This window comes from Carcharhinus amblyrhynchos, chromosome 21, assembly GCF_965287045.1.
Source record: "Carcharhinus amblyrhynchos chromosome 21, sCarAmb.v2.hapA, whole genome shotgun sequence".
NCBI lineage: Eukaryota > Metazoa > Chordata > Chondrichthyes > Carcharhiniformes > Carcharhinidae > Carcharhinus > Carcharhinus amblyrhynchos.
The window spans coordinates 50,065,875-50,082,643 of NC_137344.1; the positions used below are offsets into that span (position 1 = coordinate 50,065,875).

Below are 16,769 nucleotides of genomic sequence, written 5' to 3' on the forward strand. Positions count from 1 at the left end.
GTTTGGACAGTGGTCATTGTTACAGTGTGTGTGGTTTGGACAGTGGTCACTGTTACAGTGTGTGTGGTTTGGACAGTGGTCATTGTTACAGTGTGTGAGGTTTGGACAGTGGTCGCTGTGTGACTCAGTGTGACACAATATAGAATATGAAAGTCAAGATGGGAAGGGATGTAGGTAAAAACTCTGATAGACGATGGGTGAATTCTGGTCAGCTGTTTTGAGCCTCACATTATGTGAAGGTATTGAGGGAATAGAGGGTGATTAACACAGATTAGCTCAGATGCTGTCCTCGAAGCGGAAACAATAAGGTAAAAAAAAGACATGAAAGGTAGGGTATCTCTAGTTGGAGCAACACAGACTGTAGGGTGCGATGATTGAAGTAATTAAAATTAAGATAGGATCCATCAGATAGAAGACTATATATTTAATCATTTAGTAGGAGTAGCCATGGATACAATATTTTATACAAGAATTAGAATTCTGGTCTGGAGAAACTCCTACATATGGAGAGTTGGGAATCTGTAGCATTCATCTCCCAGTGTTATAAGTTGAGGGACAAATGTCTCCATTAAAGATCAGATTAGATAAGTGGTGTGGAAAGGAGTTAAAGATGACTAGAACAGAGGTGATTAGAACAAAGAAAATTACAGCACAGGAACAGGCCCTTCGGTCCTCCAAGCCTGCACCGACCATGCTGCCCAACTGAACTAAAACCCCCTACCCTTCTGAGGACCATCTATTCCCATCTTATTCATGTACTTGTCCAGATGCCTCTTAAAATCACTATCGTATCTCCTTCCACCACCTCCCCCGGCAGTGAGTTCCAGGCACCCATCACCCTCTGTGTAAAAAAACTTGCCTCGTACATCTCCTTTAAACCTTGCCCCTCGCACCTTAAACCTGTGCCCCCTAATAATTGACTCTTCCGCCCTGGGAAAATGCTTCTGACTATCCACTCTGTCCGTGCCTCTCATAATCTTGTAGACTTCTATCAGGTCTCCCCTCAACCTCCGTCGCTCCAGTGAGAACAAACCAAGTTTCTCCAACCTCCCCTCATAGCTAATGCCCTCCATGCCAGGCAACATCCTTTTCTGTACCCTCTCCAAAGCCTCCACATCCTTCTGGTAGTGTGGCGACCAGAATTGAACACTATATTCTAAGTGCAGCCTAACTAAGGTTCTATAAAAGCTGCAACATGATTTGCCAATTTTTAAACTCAATGCCCCAGCCAATGAAGGCAAGCATGCCGTATGCCTTCTTGACTACCTTCTCCACCTGCATTGCCACTTTCAGTGACCTGTGTACCTGTACACCCAGATCCCTCTGCCTATCAATACTCTTAAGGGTTCTGCCACTTACTGTATATTTCCTATCTGTATTAGATATTCCAAAATGCATTACCGCACATTTGTCCGGATTAAACTCCATCTGCCATTTCTCTGCCCAAGTCACCAACCGGTCTATATCCTGCTGTATCCTCTGATGGTCCTCATCACTATCCACAAATCCACCAAACTTTGTGTCGTCCGCAAACTTACTAATCAAACCAGTTACATTTTCCTCCAAATCATTTATATATATTACAAACAGCAAAGGCACCAGCTCTGATCCCTGAGGAACGCCACTTGTCACAGCCCTCCATTCAGAAACGCACCCTTCCACTGCTGACCACTATTTTCTTTGACCGAACCAGTTTTGTATCCACCTTGCCAGCTCACCTCTGATCCCATGCAACTTCACCTTCTGCATCAGTCTGCCATGAGGGACCTTGTCAAAGGTCTTACTAAAGTCCATGTAGACAACATCCACTGCCCTACCCTCATCAATTGTCTTTGTCACTTCCTCAAGAAGCTCAATCAAGTTTGTGAGGTACAACCTCCCCTTCACAAAACTATGTTGCCTCTCACTAATACATCGACTTATTTCCAAGTGAGAGTAAATACTGTTTCAAAGAATCCTCTCTAATAGTTTTCCTACCACTAACGTTAGGCTCACCGGTCTCTAATTATCTGGATTATCCTCGCTATCCTTCTTAAACAAAGGAACAACACTCCAATCTTCTAAGACCTCCCCTGTAGCCAGTGAGGATATAATGATTTCTCTCAAAACCCCAGCAATTTCCCCCCTTGCCTCTCTCAGTATTCTGGGTATATCCCATCAGGCCCTGGGAACTTGTCTACCTTAATGTTTTTCAATACCCTAAATACCTCCTCCTTTTTGATCTCAATAAGACCCAAACTATTGACACACCCTTCCCCAGACTCATCTTCTATCAAGTCCTTCTCTTTGGTGAATACTGACACAAAGTACTCATTTAATGTGTCGCTCATTTTCTCCTTGCATAGATTCCCTCTCCTGTCCTAGAGTGGGCCAACCCTCTCCCTGGCTACCCTCTTGCTCTTTATATATGTATACAAAGCCTTGGGATTTTCCTTAATCCTGCTGGCCAATGACTTTGTGACCCGTTTAAGGCCTCCTGTCTTGTTGCTTAAGTTTCTTTCTACTTTCCTTGTATTCCACACTTGCTTCATGTGTTCCCAATCTCCTCGCCTTGACAAATGCTTCCTTTTTCTCTTTGACTGGGCTCTCGTTATCCAAGGTTCCCTAAACTTGCCATATTTATCCTTCATCCTTACAGGAATGCGCTGATCCTGAATCCCAATCAACTTACACTTGAAAGCCTCCCACATGCCAGATGTTGATTTGCCCTCAAACATCTGCTCCCAATCTACATTCTTCAGTTCCTGCCTAATATTGTTGTATTAGCCTTTCCCCAGTTTAGCAGCTTTACCTGATATGGGTGTACATCAGTACCTGAAAGCTTACTGAATTACGATCACTGTTCCCGAACTGCTCCCCTATTGAAATGTCAACTAATTGGCCAGGCTCATTCTCCAATACCAGGTCCAGTCTGGCCCCCTTCCCTAGTTGGATTATCTACATATTGTTTCAGGAAGCCCTCCTGGATGCTCCTTATAAACTCTGCCCCGTCTATGCCCCCAGCACTAAGTGAGCCCCAGTCAATATAGGAGTTAAAATCATCCATCACAACAACCCTGTTACTTTTACACCTTGCAAAAATCTGCTTACATATCAGCGATCTCCCACTGGCCATTGGGAGACTTATAGTAAACTCCCAACATTGTGACTACACCTTTCCTCTTCCTGAACTCCACCCATATTGCGTCGCTATGTGAGCCCTCCGAGGTGTCCTCCCGCAGTACAGCTGTGATATTCTCCTTAACCAGTAGTGCAGCTCCCCCACCCTTTTTACATCCCTGTTTAGCCTGCCTGAAACATCTTGGAACGTTAAGCTGCCAATCCTGCCTTTCCCTTAACCAAGTCTCTGTAATGGCAACAACATCATAGTTCCAAGTACCAATCCAAGCTCTAAGTCTTACGCATTACACTTCTTGCATCGAAACAAATGCACTTCAGACCACCAGACCCCCTTTGTCTACATACCCTGCCTACCCTTCTTCTGAGTCTTACTGGTCCTACTCTCTGATTGAGGCATACAGGATGATCAGAGGGTTAGATAGAGTGAACAGTGAGAGCCTTTTTCCTCGGATGGTGATGGCTAACACGAGGGGACATAGCTTTAAATTAAGGGGTGGTAGTTATAGGACGGATGTCAGAGGTAGGTTCTTTACTCAGAGGGTAGTAAGGGCGTGGAATGCCCTGCCTGCAGCAGTTGTGGACTCGCCAACTTTAAGGGCGTTCAAATGGTCAGTGGATAGGCATATGGATAACATTGGAATAGTTTAGGTTAGAGGGTCATTAGATTGGATCCACTGGTCGGCGCAACATCGAGGGCCGAAGGGCCTGTACTGCGCTGGAATGTTCTATGTTCTAGTTCCTCTTCAGTCAATTCACCTTACTTTGGTTCCCGCCCCCCTGCCAAACTAGTTTAAAATCCTCCCGTGTGACAGAAGCAAACCTCCCGGCCAGAATATTTATACCCTCCAGTTTAGATGCAAGCCATCCTTCCTGCCCTGGAAGAGATCCCAATGGTCCAGGTATCTGAAACCCTTCCTCCTACACTAGCTGTTTAGCCATGCGTTGAGCTGTACTATCTTTTTATTTCTAGCCTCAATGGCATGTGGCACAGGGAGTAATCCTGAGATTACAACCCTTGAGGTCCTGCTTTATAACTTTCTACCTAAACTGCTGCTGCAGGACCTCATCATTCTTCCTACTGATGTTGTTAGTAACAATATGTACCACGGCCTCTGGCTGTTCACCCTCTTCCTTCAGAGTGTCTTTTGCCTGTTTAGAGACATCCTGGACCCTGGCACCAGAGAGGCAATGTACCTCCTGGAGTCTCTTTCACATCCACAGAGGCGCCTATCTATACCCCTAACTATAGAGTCCCCTATAATTATTGCTTTAGTGCTCTTTTTGTCTCCCTGCTTAACAACAGAGCCTGCCATGGTGCCACTGCCCTGGCTGCTGCTACTGTTACCCCTGATAGACCATCCCCCAACAGTATCCAAAACGGTATACTTGTTAGAGAGTGGGATGACCACTGGGGATTCCTGCACTGACTGACCCTTCTAGCAGTCACCCATCTATCTGCCTGCACCTTGGGTATCACCACATCACTAAAACTCCTGTCTATCGTGCTCTCTGCCACCTTCATGCTCCAAAGTACATCCGACTGCTGCTCCAATCTATCCATCCGGTCTGTGAGGAGCTGTCAGAATTTACCATGAAACAAACAAGTGACTGAATTCCATCCTGTAACTAGGAGTTTAAACGTATTACAGTACTGTATATGTGAGCTTGGGAAAGTTAAACAAGTTGTATAGGATTTATTGTAGGTGTGTTGTGGGAGGATTGAGACTAATTTTTAATATTCCTTCACGGGGTGTCTACATCACTGACCAGGCCAGCATTGTCCTGGGAAGATGTTGGTGAACTGCCCTCTTGAACTTCCAATGTCCATAATCTGTAGGGAGTTCCAGAATATTGACCCAGTAATAGTGGACGTGCAGCAACCTGGGTCCAAGTTATGATGGTGTGTGATTGGAGTGGTCCATTTTCTGTGCTGTCTGATTGTTCTGTTAACACGGTACACGCTCTGAATCTCCTTCCATTACAGGGTGCTGGTACAGATCTGTAAGATGAAGGCTTTTCAGAAACTTTGCCCTTCAGTTCCTGATCTCCATGACAGAATTGTGGATGCTCTTAAGGTATAGTTCACCTCAAACAAAACACAGGCTTGACTATCGATAATGGCAACGTGACATGTCTTATTGCAAAGAGACCACTCATTTCTTGGTAATCTTAAAAGCTGTTTGTAGGTGCATAGTTACGGGCAGGATTCTCTGATCTCACCTGCAGCTGGAATTCTCCGGTCCCACTGCAGAGAATGGAGATTTGTGTAAGTACCAAATTTTCCATTCTTGCTGGCAGCGGCTGCGGAGCGGGAACAGCAGGAGAATCCCAACCTGTATCTTCAAAAAGATATGCTCAACCATTGACTGAAGAGAAAATGGGAGCAATGGGATTGGATTGGGACGTGAACGGGGGATTGGCCTGGGGAGGGAATGGGGGATCGGCCTGGGGAGGGAATGGGGGATCGGCCTGGGGAGGGAATGGGGGATCGGCCTGGGGAGGGAAGGGGGGATCGGCCTGGGGAGGGAACGGGGGATCGGACTGGGGAGCGAATGGGGGATCGGACTGGGGAGGGAATGGGGGATTGGCCTGGGGAGGGAATGGGGGATTGGCCTGGGGAGGGAATGGGGGATCGGCCTGGGGAGGGAATGGGGGATCGGCCTGGGGAGGGAATGGGGGATCGGCCTGGGGAGGGAATGGGGGATCGGCCTGGGGAGGGAATGGGGGATCGGCCTGGGGAGGGAATGGGGGATCGGCCTGGGGAGGGAATGGGGGATCGGCCTGGGGAGGGAATGGGGGATCGGCCTGGGGAGGGAATGGGGGATCGGCCTGGGGAGGGAACGGGGGATCGGACTGGGGAGCGAATGGGGGATCGGACTGGGGAGGGAATGGGGGATCGGCCTGGGGAGGGAACGGGGGATTGGCCTGGGGAGGGAATGGGGGATTGGCCTGGGGGGGGAACGGGGGATCGGACTGGGGAGGGAACGGGGGATCGGACTGGGGAGGGAATGGGGGATCGGACTGGGGAGGGAATGGGGGATCGGACTGGGGAGGGAATGGGGGATCGGACTGGGGAGGGAATGGGGGATCGGACTGGGGAGGGAATGGGGGATTGGACTGGGGAGGGAATGGGGGATTGGACTGGGGAGGGAATGGGGGATTGGACTGGGGAGGGAATGGGGGATTGGACTGGGGAGGGAATGGGGGATTGGCCTGGGGAGGGAATGAGGAATTGGACTGGGGAGGGAATGGGGGATTGGCCTGGGGAGGGAATGGGGGATTGGCCTGGGGAGGGAATGGGGGATTGGACTGGGGAGGGAATGGGGGATTGGACTGGGGAGGGAATGGGGGATTGGCCTGGGGAGGGAATGAGGAATTGGACTGGGGAGGGAATGGGGGATCGGCCTGGGGAGTGAACGGGGGATCGGCCTGGGGAGGGAACGGGGGATCGGCCTGGGGAGGGAACGGGGGATTGGATTGGGAGTGAATGGGGGATTGGATTGGGGAGTGAATGGGGGATTGGATTGGGGCGGGAACGGGGGATCGGCCTGGGGGGGGGAACGGGGGATTGGATTGGGAGTGAATGGGGGATTGGACTGGGAGTGAATGGGGGATTGGATTGGGGAGTGAATGGGGGATTGGACTGGGAGTGAATGGGGGATTGGATTGGGGAGTGAATGGGGGATTGGATTGGGGGGGGAACGGGGGATCGGCCTGGGGGGGGAACGGGGGATTGGATTGGGAGTGAATGGGGGATTGGATTGGGGAGGGAATGGGGGATTGGCCTGGGGAGTGAATTGTCTGAGGAATGCTTTGTGAATATTCATCTTCTTCCATTACAGTCTGGTACCACTGACTGGTATCATGGCCAGAAACAGCTACTGGAGCCCATGATTAAGGTACTATAATTTATAACTATTTTGTGCTCAGGATAAGGATGTCAGCACTGCCAATACTTTGCACTTTGTGCATCTACAATAGTCTCAAGCTGAATGTGACGGAAAATATAGTTCGCTCTACACTATCCCATTAGATAGAGTAAAGCTCCATGTGCAGTATAATCATATCTCCTGTGAGTCCCCACGCACTGTCCCATTCCTTCCAATTTAAGATCACTGGCCACCGACAAGTCCAGGACTTAATAGAATTCACCCAGTGTTCACAATCCCTGTTTCTGAGCAGGAACTGTATCAAAACACATGTAGGCCCACATAAAACCAGATATTGCTACTCTTCTCCTATGTTAGCTGAGGCACCAACGTCTCTTTGACCCCTCAATCACGTATCATTTTACATTTATGAGGCTAATTAATTGGTATCAGCATCATATTCAGTTGTGCAGGACACGTAAGTATGTAAGGACATAAGAAATAGGAGAAGTACAACCCATTAAACATATATCACCATTCAGTACAATTATAGCTGATGTTCAGGTGCTGTTTAATTGTCCCATTCATTGCCAATACCCCTCGATTCCCTGACAGACAAAAATCCCTCTCTCCTAGCTTTAAATATGTTCAATAATGGAGCATTCACAACCCTCGGGGGCAGAGAGTTCCAAAGATTCACAATCCTTTGAATGAAGGAATTTCTCCCCAGCTCCAATCCTTATCCTGATGCATGCACGTTTCCCAGTCGGGATCACAGGCTGATCTTTGGTTTTATAACCCAGAGGAATGATGTATTATCACCCCAGATCAGCTGAGCCAGCACAGGCTTCACCAAACTCTGTAGTCTAATCACCTTCCACCATGGTCAGTATGATATTGGTGGTTCATGCCACTCACACTGGAAAAAAGCAAATTCCTGCGGATGCTGGAATCTGAAACCAAAAGGGAAGATGCTGGAAAATCTCAGCAGGTCTGGCAGCATCTGTAAGGAGAGAAAAGAGCTGACGTTTCCAGTCCCGATGATCCTTGGTCAAAGCTTTAACAAAAGGTCATCTGGACTCGAAACGTCAGCTCTTTCCTTACAGATGCTGGTAGTCCTGCTGAGATTTTCCAGCATTTTCCCTTTCGGATGCAGCTCACACTCTTCATTTGATCTAAGACATAGCAAAGAATGATCATTTTATGAATCCTGTTTGCAAAATTTGAGCTTAATTATTTCCCATGTTCACAGACTGAGGAAGAAATTGTGAAATCACTGGTGATATTCATAGAGCACCTGAATGCTGATGTGATGAACAACCGGAAAATATGGATGAAGATTTTCATAGGGTAGGGTCCAGTACACACTGCACACGTGCACAGTGAATCATAAAGCACCTCATGGTCTAACTCCAGCTCTCCCTTAGAGACAAAAGATGTGATGGCCTACTCCTGATATGAAACTTCACTGGTGACTGGTTATAGAATCGGTGCAAGAGTTCTTTGGCGAGTGATTAACCCGTTAGAGATCTCAGTGATCTTGATTAATTAACCTATTCTCACTCTTTGCCATCTCGTTTAAATTAACTTGTTAGTGATCTCCATGCATTCGCACAATGAAACCATTAGCGCTGTCTACAAAACCGAGGAAATCCAAGGCTGAAAATGTTGGAATTGTCAATTGAAGTAAATTGGATTTGTTTTTTGTGATCATGTTCTGACTCTTCATAACTATTTCTTTTTCTCTTTTTATAGCACCGTCAAAGTGAATTTGTTCAATACCACTTACCGACAATTCCAGGAATTGGTAAGGATGAATTCAGTCAGACAACACTGGTCAGATTACTTCTAGAACCTAATCCTAAACCTTTCTCTTCAGTAAGGGAACAAAAGCTGAATCAGTGGGGATCAGAGCTCCCATACGATTTTGTGACAATGATTTCTCAGTGAATGGCCGTCTACCAGAAACTCTGAATCATCAGAAAACTCCTTTTTAGCTCAAAACATGAAGATAGAACTTTCAATCAGCAAGTTCATGGCAAGAAGTTGAAGTAGTTGTTCAGTATTTACTAAATAATCCAGAGTTTTTATAGTATTATCTGCAGTGATGAAAGCAGTTCCCCAATGGTCCATGGATTTGCAGGTGTTTGGTAGGTACTTGGTAAGTAATTGGTATTTTGGGCTTGTTAGGTCCAAGGTTTCAGAAACCCCAGGATATGCTATGAAGTTAGACTAGATCCCAACAGTTTTTTTGATTTTGGCCTCTTGCGTTTTGGAAGTTATTTAATTTCCTAAAACAATCTCTCAACAAGGGTCAGTATCTCAGGGGAAGAGCAGACAGAAGTGAAGGGAACTTACACAAAATATGAACTTGTGCATTATCTTAATGAATCATTAATATAATTTGCTAATTGGCAGGTGGCTGAGGATCTCCAGGAGCAAGTGATAAATATTGGAGGTGGCAAGTCCAAGGCAACTGTTGAGAGTCTGTACCAGCTCTACCAGAAACTCAAACAACTACAGCATCAACGCATTTACTTATTACCAGAGTAAGTGTAACAGTGTGCCTCTGTCACCTATATGCTGACTGAGGATACTGACAATTCACAAATACTCATGCAGTACTCAGCAATCCAGGTCTACATATTCAGGTAGTGTACTAACTCACATGTACTTGCAGTCTACTATGACACGTGGATGTTTTTGAAATATGTCGCTAGTCACAAAGTCTGTACCAACAACACATATTTATTCACAGTGCACCAACATACTCATGTACTCACACAGTAAACTTCCAACACATTCCCGTCACTGTACCTCTGACTCACTGAATCATTAACATGCATTTTACAAGACAAAAGCAAATTATTGTGAATGCTACAATCTGAACTTGCTGGAAAATCTCAGCAGATCTGACAGTATCTGTGGGGAGAGAATAGAGCTAATGTTTTGAATCTGGGTGACCCTTCATCAGAGCTGGATCTGGATTGTTTTTATCTTAGTGTTTCACTCACTGCCACTCCTCTTCCAAGAATGCCCGCCCTGAAGAAGTACCGCTGTTCTCTCCGACAGAACTTGTCTCTTTCATCCTATGCACCATCATTGCTTTCCATTTCCCTCCTGGTGTCTGACAAGGTGTTTACCAAAACAGCCATATTTCCTTCCTCAGCAACTGTCTCCGACTTACCCCACCTGCATTCCAAATGAAGTTCCATCCCTCAACTTTTGAATCCACGCAGAATTACAGGTATCTCCCATGTTCCTTGGACTGCAGATCTCACCACACGCTGAAATCCACACTCAGTGCCATGCGCTGCCACATGGACACACTTGATATCTCTCTCCAACAGCACCAGCCCAGTTCTGATGAAGGATCATCGAAATGTTGGCTCTATTCTCTCTCTGTCAGATCTGCTGAGATTTTCCAGCGTTTTCTGTTTTTGCATTTTCTAAGTGTGGCACAGTGGTTAGCACTACTGCCTCACAGCGCCAGGGACCAGGGTTTGATTCCCGGCTCGGGTCATTGTCTGTGTGGAGTTTGCACATTCTCCCCATGTCTGCGTGGGTTTCCTCTGGGTACTCTGGTTTCCTCCCACAGTTTGAAAGACATGCTGGTTAGGTGCATTGACCTGAACAGGCACCAGAGTGTGGTGACTAGGGGATTTTCAAAGTAACTTCATTGCAGTGTTAATATAAGCCTTACATGTGACTAATAAATAAACTTTATTTATTTTACTTTAAGTATATATATATAATATATATATATAAGCCTCACTATAGGAAAGATGTAGAAGCTATTGAAAGGGTGCAGAGGAGATTTACAAGGATGTTGCCTGGACTGGGAGGCATGCCTTATGAAGTTAGGTTGAGGGAGCTGGGACTCTTCTCCCTGGAGAGACGAAGGTTGAGAGGTGACCTGATAGAGGTTTATAAAATGTTGAGAGGAATAGATAGGGTGGACTCTCAGAGGCTATTTCCCCGGTTTGAAATGGTCGCTACGAGAGGACACAGATTTAAGGTGCGGGGAGGGAGGTTCAGAAGTGATGTTAGGGGTAAGTTTTTCACTCAGAGGGTGGTGAGTGAATGGAATCGGCTGCCGTCAGTGGTGGTGGAGGCGAACTCGCTGGGGTCTTTTAAAAGACTTCTGGATGAGTATATGGGGTTTAATGAGATTGAGGGTTATAGATAGGTCTGTAGGTTGGTAGGTGATGTGATCGGCGCAACTTGTGGGCCGAAGGGCCTGTTTGTGCTGTAGTGTTCTATGTTCTATGTTCTATGTTCTATATAGCTGCAATGCACACTATGTTTATTCAGAATGCAGTTGATGGACAGATACCCCAGTCAAATTTATTAAAAAGGTAAAATCGCCGTAGTCCCAGATGACCACAGACACTGTCCGGTGGTGATTTAACCTGAGGGTCACCACACCTCAGGCCAGCAGGAATTGAACCTGCGCTGCTGGCATCGCTCTGCGTCGCTAACCAGCCGTCCAGCCAACTGAACTAACCAACCCAAATATATTATTGTACACTTATTTACAGTGTGTAACAGTTTTGTTACTGGACAAGTAATCCACAGAAAACTAATTCAAATTCCACCATAATAATTTGCTGGTATTGGTAAAAGTCACTGTGAAATTGTTAAGACTTTAAGCAGGTACAGGGATAGGAGTGGCCTGTGATAGGGTGCAAAGCAGGAGAGATTGAATGAAAAAGGGGATGCTGGTGCCAGCAAAAGGAGATGGTAACAGGATAAGAGAAGAAATGAAAGATGAGTAGAGGAGGTGTAAATAGTGGTAGGATAATCATTACCAACAACTGCTGTGAAGGAAAAGGTAGGAGCGTAGATTATGATCTGAAATTGTTGAACGATGCACCATCCCTTGGGTTTCATTGGAATAGTTTGGGAGGACGAGGCCTGAATGGAAGTGAAATGGAGAATTAAAATGACAAACCAGTTTGGAGTTACACTTGCAGATCACACAGTGGCGACCCAATCTGTGTTTGGTGGCCCCAGTGTAGAGCAGAGCACATAGTGAGCAGTGAATACGATATACTAAATGGAAAGAAATACAAGTAATTCACAAATCACCTGGAAGGATAGTTTAGGGCCCTAGATGATGGGATAGAACATGTTGTATATCCCCTGGTTGAGGTGGGAATGTGCTGTGGGAAAAGGAAGGTGTATTGGGTTTGATTGAGCAGTAGATTATTTTTGTATAAGCTGTGCTGAAAGGGGAAGTGAGGAGAAGAAGTGTTCGGTGGTGACATCATGCAGAAGGTGACAGAAACTCTGCCAGTTTCTCCATCCCTATCACGTTTATTCTGACGATTCCATTCTCTGTACCTTCCAATGTGTTTTCCTGTTTCCTCAACCAAGGGTTTCCATCCGATTATAAAAGCAAATTCCGTGGATGCTGGAATCTGAAACCAAAAGAAAAAATGCTGGTAAACGCTTTGACAAAGGGTCACCTGGACTCGGAACGTCAGCTCTTTTCTCTCCTTACAGATGCTGCCAGACCCGCTGAGATTTTCCAGAATTTTCTTTTTTGGTTTCCATCCAATGTGGTTGACAGAGCCTTTAAACTGTGTCCATCCCATTTCCCGTTCTCATCCCTTCCCCAGTCCCCCTTCCCTCATCTCCCAGAGTTATGATAGCGTTCCTCTTGTCCACAACACCAATCTCCATGTTCAACGGATAATGCTCCATCATTTCCACCACCTCCAGAATGAGGCAACATATCTTCCCATTTCAGTGTTCTGAAGGGACCATTCCCTCAGTGACAGTCTGTGATCAGCAAGACAGAAATGTATCCAGGGCAACCAGAATGAAATAAATAAATTAGCAGTCACATCACATCCCAAGAGTGAATCATAGAAAAACTCAGCTCCTCTGAAGCAGTATTTGCCACATGGACAATAGTCCCTGAACTGCCACTGTCATCTGACCACCATGAACCTGCTAAAACCCGTCAGTTAGGGAGCAGATCCTCTGGTTCAGCCTGCTGCTGTCTGTCAACATCAGTTTGAAGCTTGACTCCCTGTGTTTTTCAGTGACAGTCCTCTGCCATTGGATGATTTCCACAAATGGTTCAGGGAACCTTTACCCAAATGGTTACAGATGATGTACAACAATTCGGTGGAGATGGTTCAACGGGCTGTGAAGAAAGACCAGGTACTGCAAACCCTAAAATAAATAAGATGGTTATTGTCTGTGAATGTGTTCCTGTCTGGATCTCAGTTAGCATCACTCTGTTGTTTACTGCAGGAGAATGGCCAAGAAATTGGGGACTGGCTGGGCCAATGGGCCTTCAGCTTCGAGAACTGTAACATAAATGGGAAGGTCGTCTGCTCTGCTTGCTGACTGGCTGTGTTTGTGTGAGATTGCTATGGGAATATCCTTGTGGGCACTCATATAATGGCATTATACACAAAATCTACAACAGAGTAGCTGACACTATAATAGGTGGAATTGTAGGCATGAAGAAGGTTATCAAAAATTACAGCAGGATCTTGATCAGGGAAATGGGTCGAAAAATGGCAAATGGAGTTCAGTACAGATAAGTGTGAGATGTTGCATTTTGGAAAGTTAAATCAAGGTAGGACTTTTACATGAATATCATAGAATCAGAGCCATAGAGGTTTACAGCATGGAAACAGGCCCTTCAGCCCAACTTGTCTATGCTGCCCTTTTTTTGAAACCCCTAAGCTAATCCCAATTGCCCGCTTTTGGCCCATATCCCTCTATACCCATCGTACCCATGCAACTGTCTAAATGCTTTTTAAAAGACAAAATTGTACCCAATAGACACCCACCTCCCTCTGTGTGAAAACATTGCCCCTCTGGACACTTTTGTATCTCTCCCCTTTCAACTTAGAACATAGAACATTACGGTGCAGTACAGGCCCTTCAGCCCTCGATGTTGCGCTGACCAGTGGAACCAATCTAATGACCCTCTAACCTAAACTATTCCAATATTACCTTAGACCTATGCCATCTAGATTTAGACTCCCCTACCTTTGGGAAAAGATGTTGACTATCTAGCTGATCAGGGCCCCTCATTATTTTATAGACCTCTATAAGATCACCCCTCAGCCTCCTATGCTCCAGAGAAAAAAGTCCCAGTCTATCCAGCCTCCCCTTAAAACTCAACCCATCAAGTCCCGGTAGCATCCTAGTAAATCTTTTCCGCCCTTTTTCTAGTTTAATAATATCCTTTCTATAATAGGGTGACCAGAACTGTACACAGTATTCCAAGTGTGGTCTCACCAATGTCTTGTACAACTTCAACAAGACGTCCCAACTCCTGTATTCAATGTTCTGACCGATGAAACCAAGCATGCAGAATGCCTTCTTCACCACTCTGTCCACCTGTGACTCCACTTTCAAGGAGCTATGAACCTGTACCCCTAGATCTCTTTGTTTTGTAACCCTCCCCAACGCCCTACCATTAACTGAGTAAGTCCTGCCCTGGTTCAATCTACCAAAATGCATCACCTCCCATTTGTCTAAATTAAATTCCATCTGCCATTCGTCAGCCCACTGGCCCAATTGATCAAGATCCCGTTGTAATTGGAGATAACTTTCTTCACTGTCCACCATGCCACCAATCTTGGTGTCATAGAATCATAGAAATCCTACAGTGCAGAAAGAGGCCATTCAGCCCATCGAGTCCACATCGACTGTAATCCCACCCTGGCCCCACTCCCATATCCCTACACGTTTACCTGCTAATCCCTCTAACCTACAAACTTCTGCAAACTTACTAACCATGCCTCCTATATTCTCATCCAAATCATTAATATAAATGACAAGTAACAGTGGACCCTGCACCGATCTCTGAGGCACACCGTTGGTCACAGATCTCCAGTTTGTAAAACAACCTGTGACCACCACCCTCTGGCTTCTGCCAAGAATTTACTGTGAAGAATTTCTTACGGTGTTTACCCTAGTCCTACGCTGGCATTTCCACATTCTGTCAAGAACCCAATTTTGTATCCATTTAGTTACCTCACTCTGGATCCTGTGAGATTTAACCTTATGCAACAACCTACCATGCGGTACCTTGTCAAAGGCCTTGCTAAAGTCCATGTAGACAACATCAACTGCACTGCCCTCATCTACCTTCTTGGTTACCCCTTCAAAAAACTCAATTAAATTTGTAAGACATGATTTTCCACTCACAAAGCCATGCTGACTGTCCCTAATCAGTCCTTGCATCTCTAAATGCCTGTGGATCCTGTCTCTCAAAATACCTTCAATAATTTACCTACCACAGATGTGAGGTTCACTGGCCTGTAGTTCCCAGGCTTTTCCCTGCAGCCCTTTTTAAACAAAGGCACAACATTTGCCTCATTCCAATCTTCAGGCACCTCACCCATGACTATCGATGATTCAAGTATCTCAGCTAGGGGACCCGCAATTTCCTCCATAGCCTTCTACAACGTCCTGAGTTATACCTCATCAGGTCCCAGAGATTTATCTACCTTGATATGCTTTAAGACTTCCAGCACCTCTTTATCTGTAATATGTACACCCCTCAAGACATCACTATTTATTTCCCCAAGTTCCCTAACATCTATGTTTTTCTTAACAGTAAATACTGATGAGAAATATTCATTTAGGATCTCACCCATCTCTTGTGGATCTGCACATAGATGATCTTATTGATCCTTAAGAGGCCCTACTCTCTCCCTTGTTATCTTTTGCCCTTTATGTATTTGTAGAAGCTCTTTGGATTCTCCTTTGCCTTATCTGCCAAAACAATCTCGTACCCCCCTTTTGAAGAAAAAGTAGAACGTCAGGCAATATTGTGGAACAGAGGGACCCCGGAGTTCAGATGCACGGTTCTCTAAAGGTGGAGTCACACAGGTAGTTAGGGTAGTGAAGAAGGCTGTTGGCTTGTTGGCCTTCATCAGTCAGGGCATTGAGTATAAAAGTTGGGAAGTTATATTGCAGTTCCACAGGATGTGGTGAGGTCACACCAGGAGTATTGTGTTCAGTTTTGGTCGCCTTGCTGTAGGAAAGATGTTATTAAACTGGAAATAGTGCAGAAGAGATTTACAAGGATGTTGCCAGGACTCAAGGGAGAGATTAGACAGGCTAGGACTTTTTTTCTCTGGAACATAGAAGGGGTGATCTTATAGACGTGTATAAGATCATGAGAGGCATGGATAGGGTGAATGCACTCAGTCTTTTCCCTAAAGTTTGAGAACTAGAGGGCATAGGTTTAAGTTAAGAGGGGAAAGAATTAATGGGAACCTGAAGAGCAACTTTTTTTACACAGAGGATAATATGTGTATGGAATGAGCTGCTGGAGGAAGTGGTTGAGGCAGAAACATTGACAACATTTAAAAGACATTTGGACAGATACACGGATAGGAAAGGTTTAGAGGGATATGGGCCAAATGCAGGCACATGGGGTTAGCTTAGACGGGCATTTTGGTCGGCATTGTCCAGTTTGAGCTGAAGTGTCTGTCTCTGCGCTGTCAATTCTATGCCTAACAGACCATTTAGCCCCACTGGGATCATGCACGCACAAACTGGTTTTGGAATCAGGGTGATTCCTGTCCACCATGTTTTTGTAAGCTGCTAAAGCAAGGTGACAGCTATCCAGCATACCACCCCCCCCACACCCAGATTCCTATTGACTCCAGTTTTACGAGGGCTCCTTGATGCCACACTCAGTCAAATGCTGCCTTGATGTCACTCGACATCACACCTCGAGTTCAGCTGTTTTGTCCATGTTTGAACCAAGGTTGTAATGAGGGCTGATTGACC

The 16,769-nt window shown here is 45.7% G+C and overlaps 1 protein-coding gene across 3 annotated transcripts in view; it reads left to right on the forward strand.

The window, feature by feature from the left end:
- unc13d (unc-13 homolog D (C. elegans)) overlaps positions 1-16,769 on the forward strand; it is a 161,131-nt gene that overhangs the window by 98,321 nt on the left and 46,041 nt on the right. For all 3 annotated transcript variants that reach the window (XM_080209138.1, XM_080209139.1, XM_080209140.1), the window contains 6 exons: positions 5,105-5,195; positions 6,963-7,019; positions 8,242-8,339; positions 8,745-8,796; positions 9,408-9,538; positions 13,043-13,163. In XM_080209138.1, coding sequence (XP_080065264.1) covers positions 5,105-5,195; positions 6,963-7,019; positions 8,242-8,339; positions 8,745-8,796; positions 9,408-9,538; positions 13,043-13,163 — 550 coding nt within the window. The remainder of the gene's footprint in view (positions 1-5,104; positions 5,196-6,962; positions 7,020-8,241; positions 8,340-8,744; positions 8,797-9,407; positions 9,539-13,042; positions 13,164-16,769) is intronic.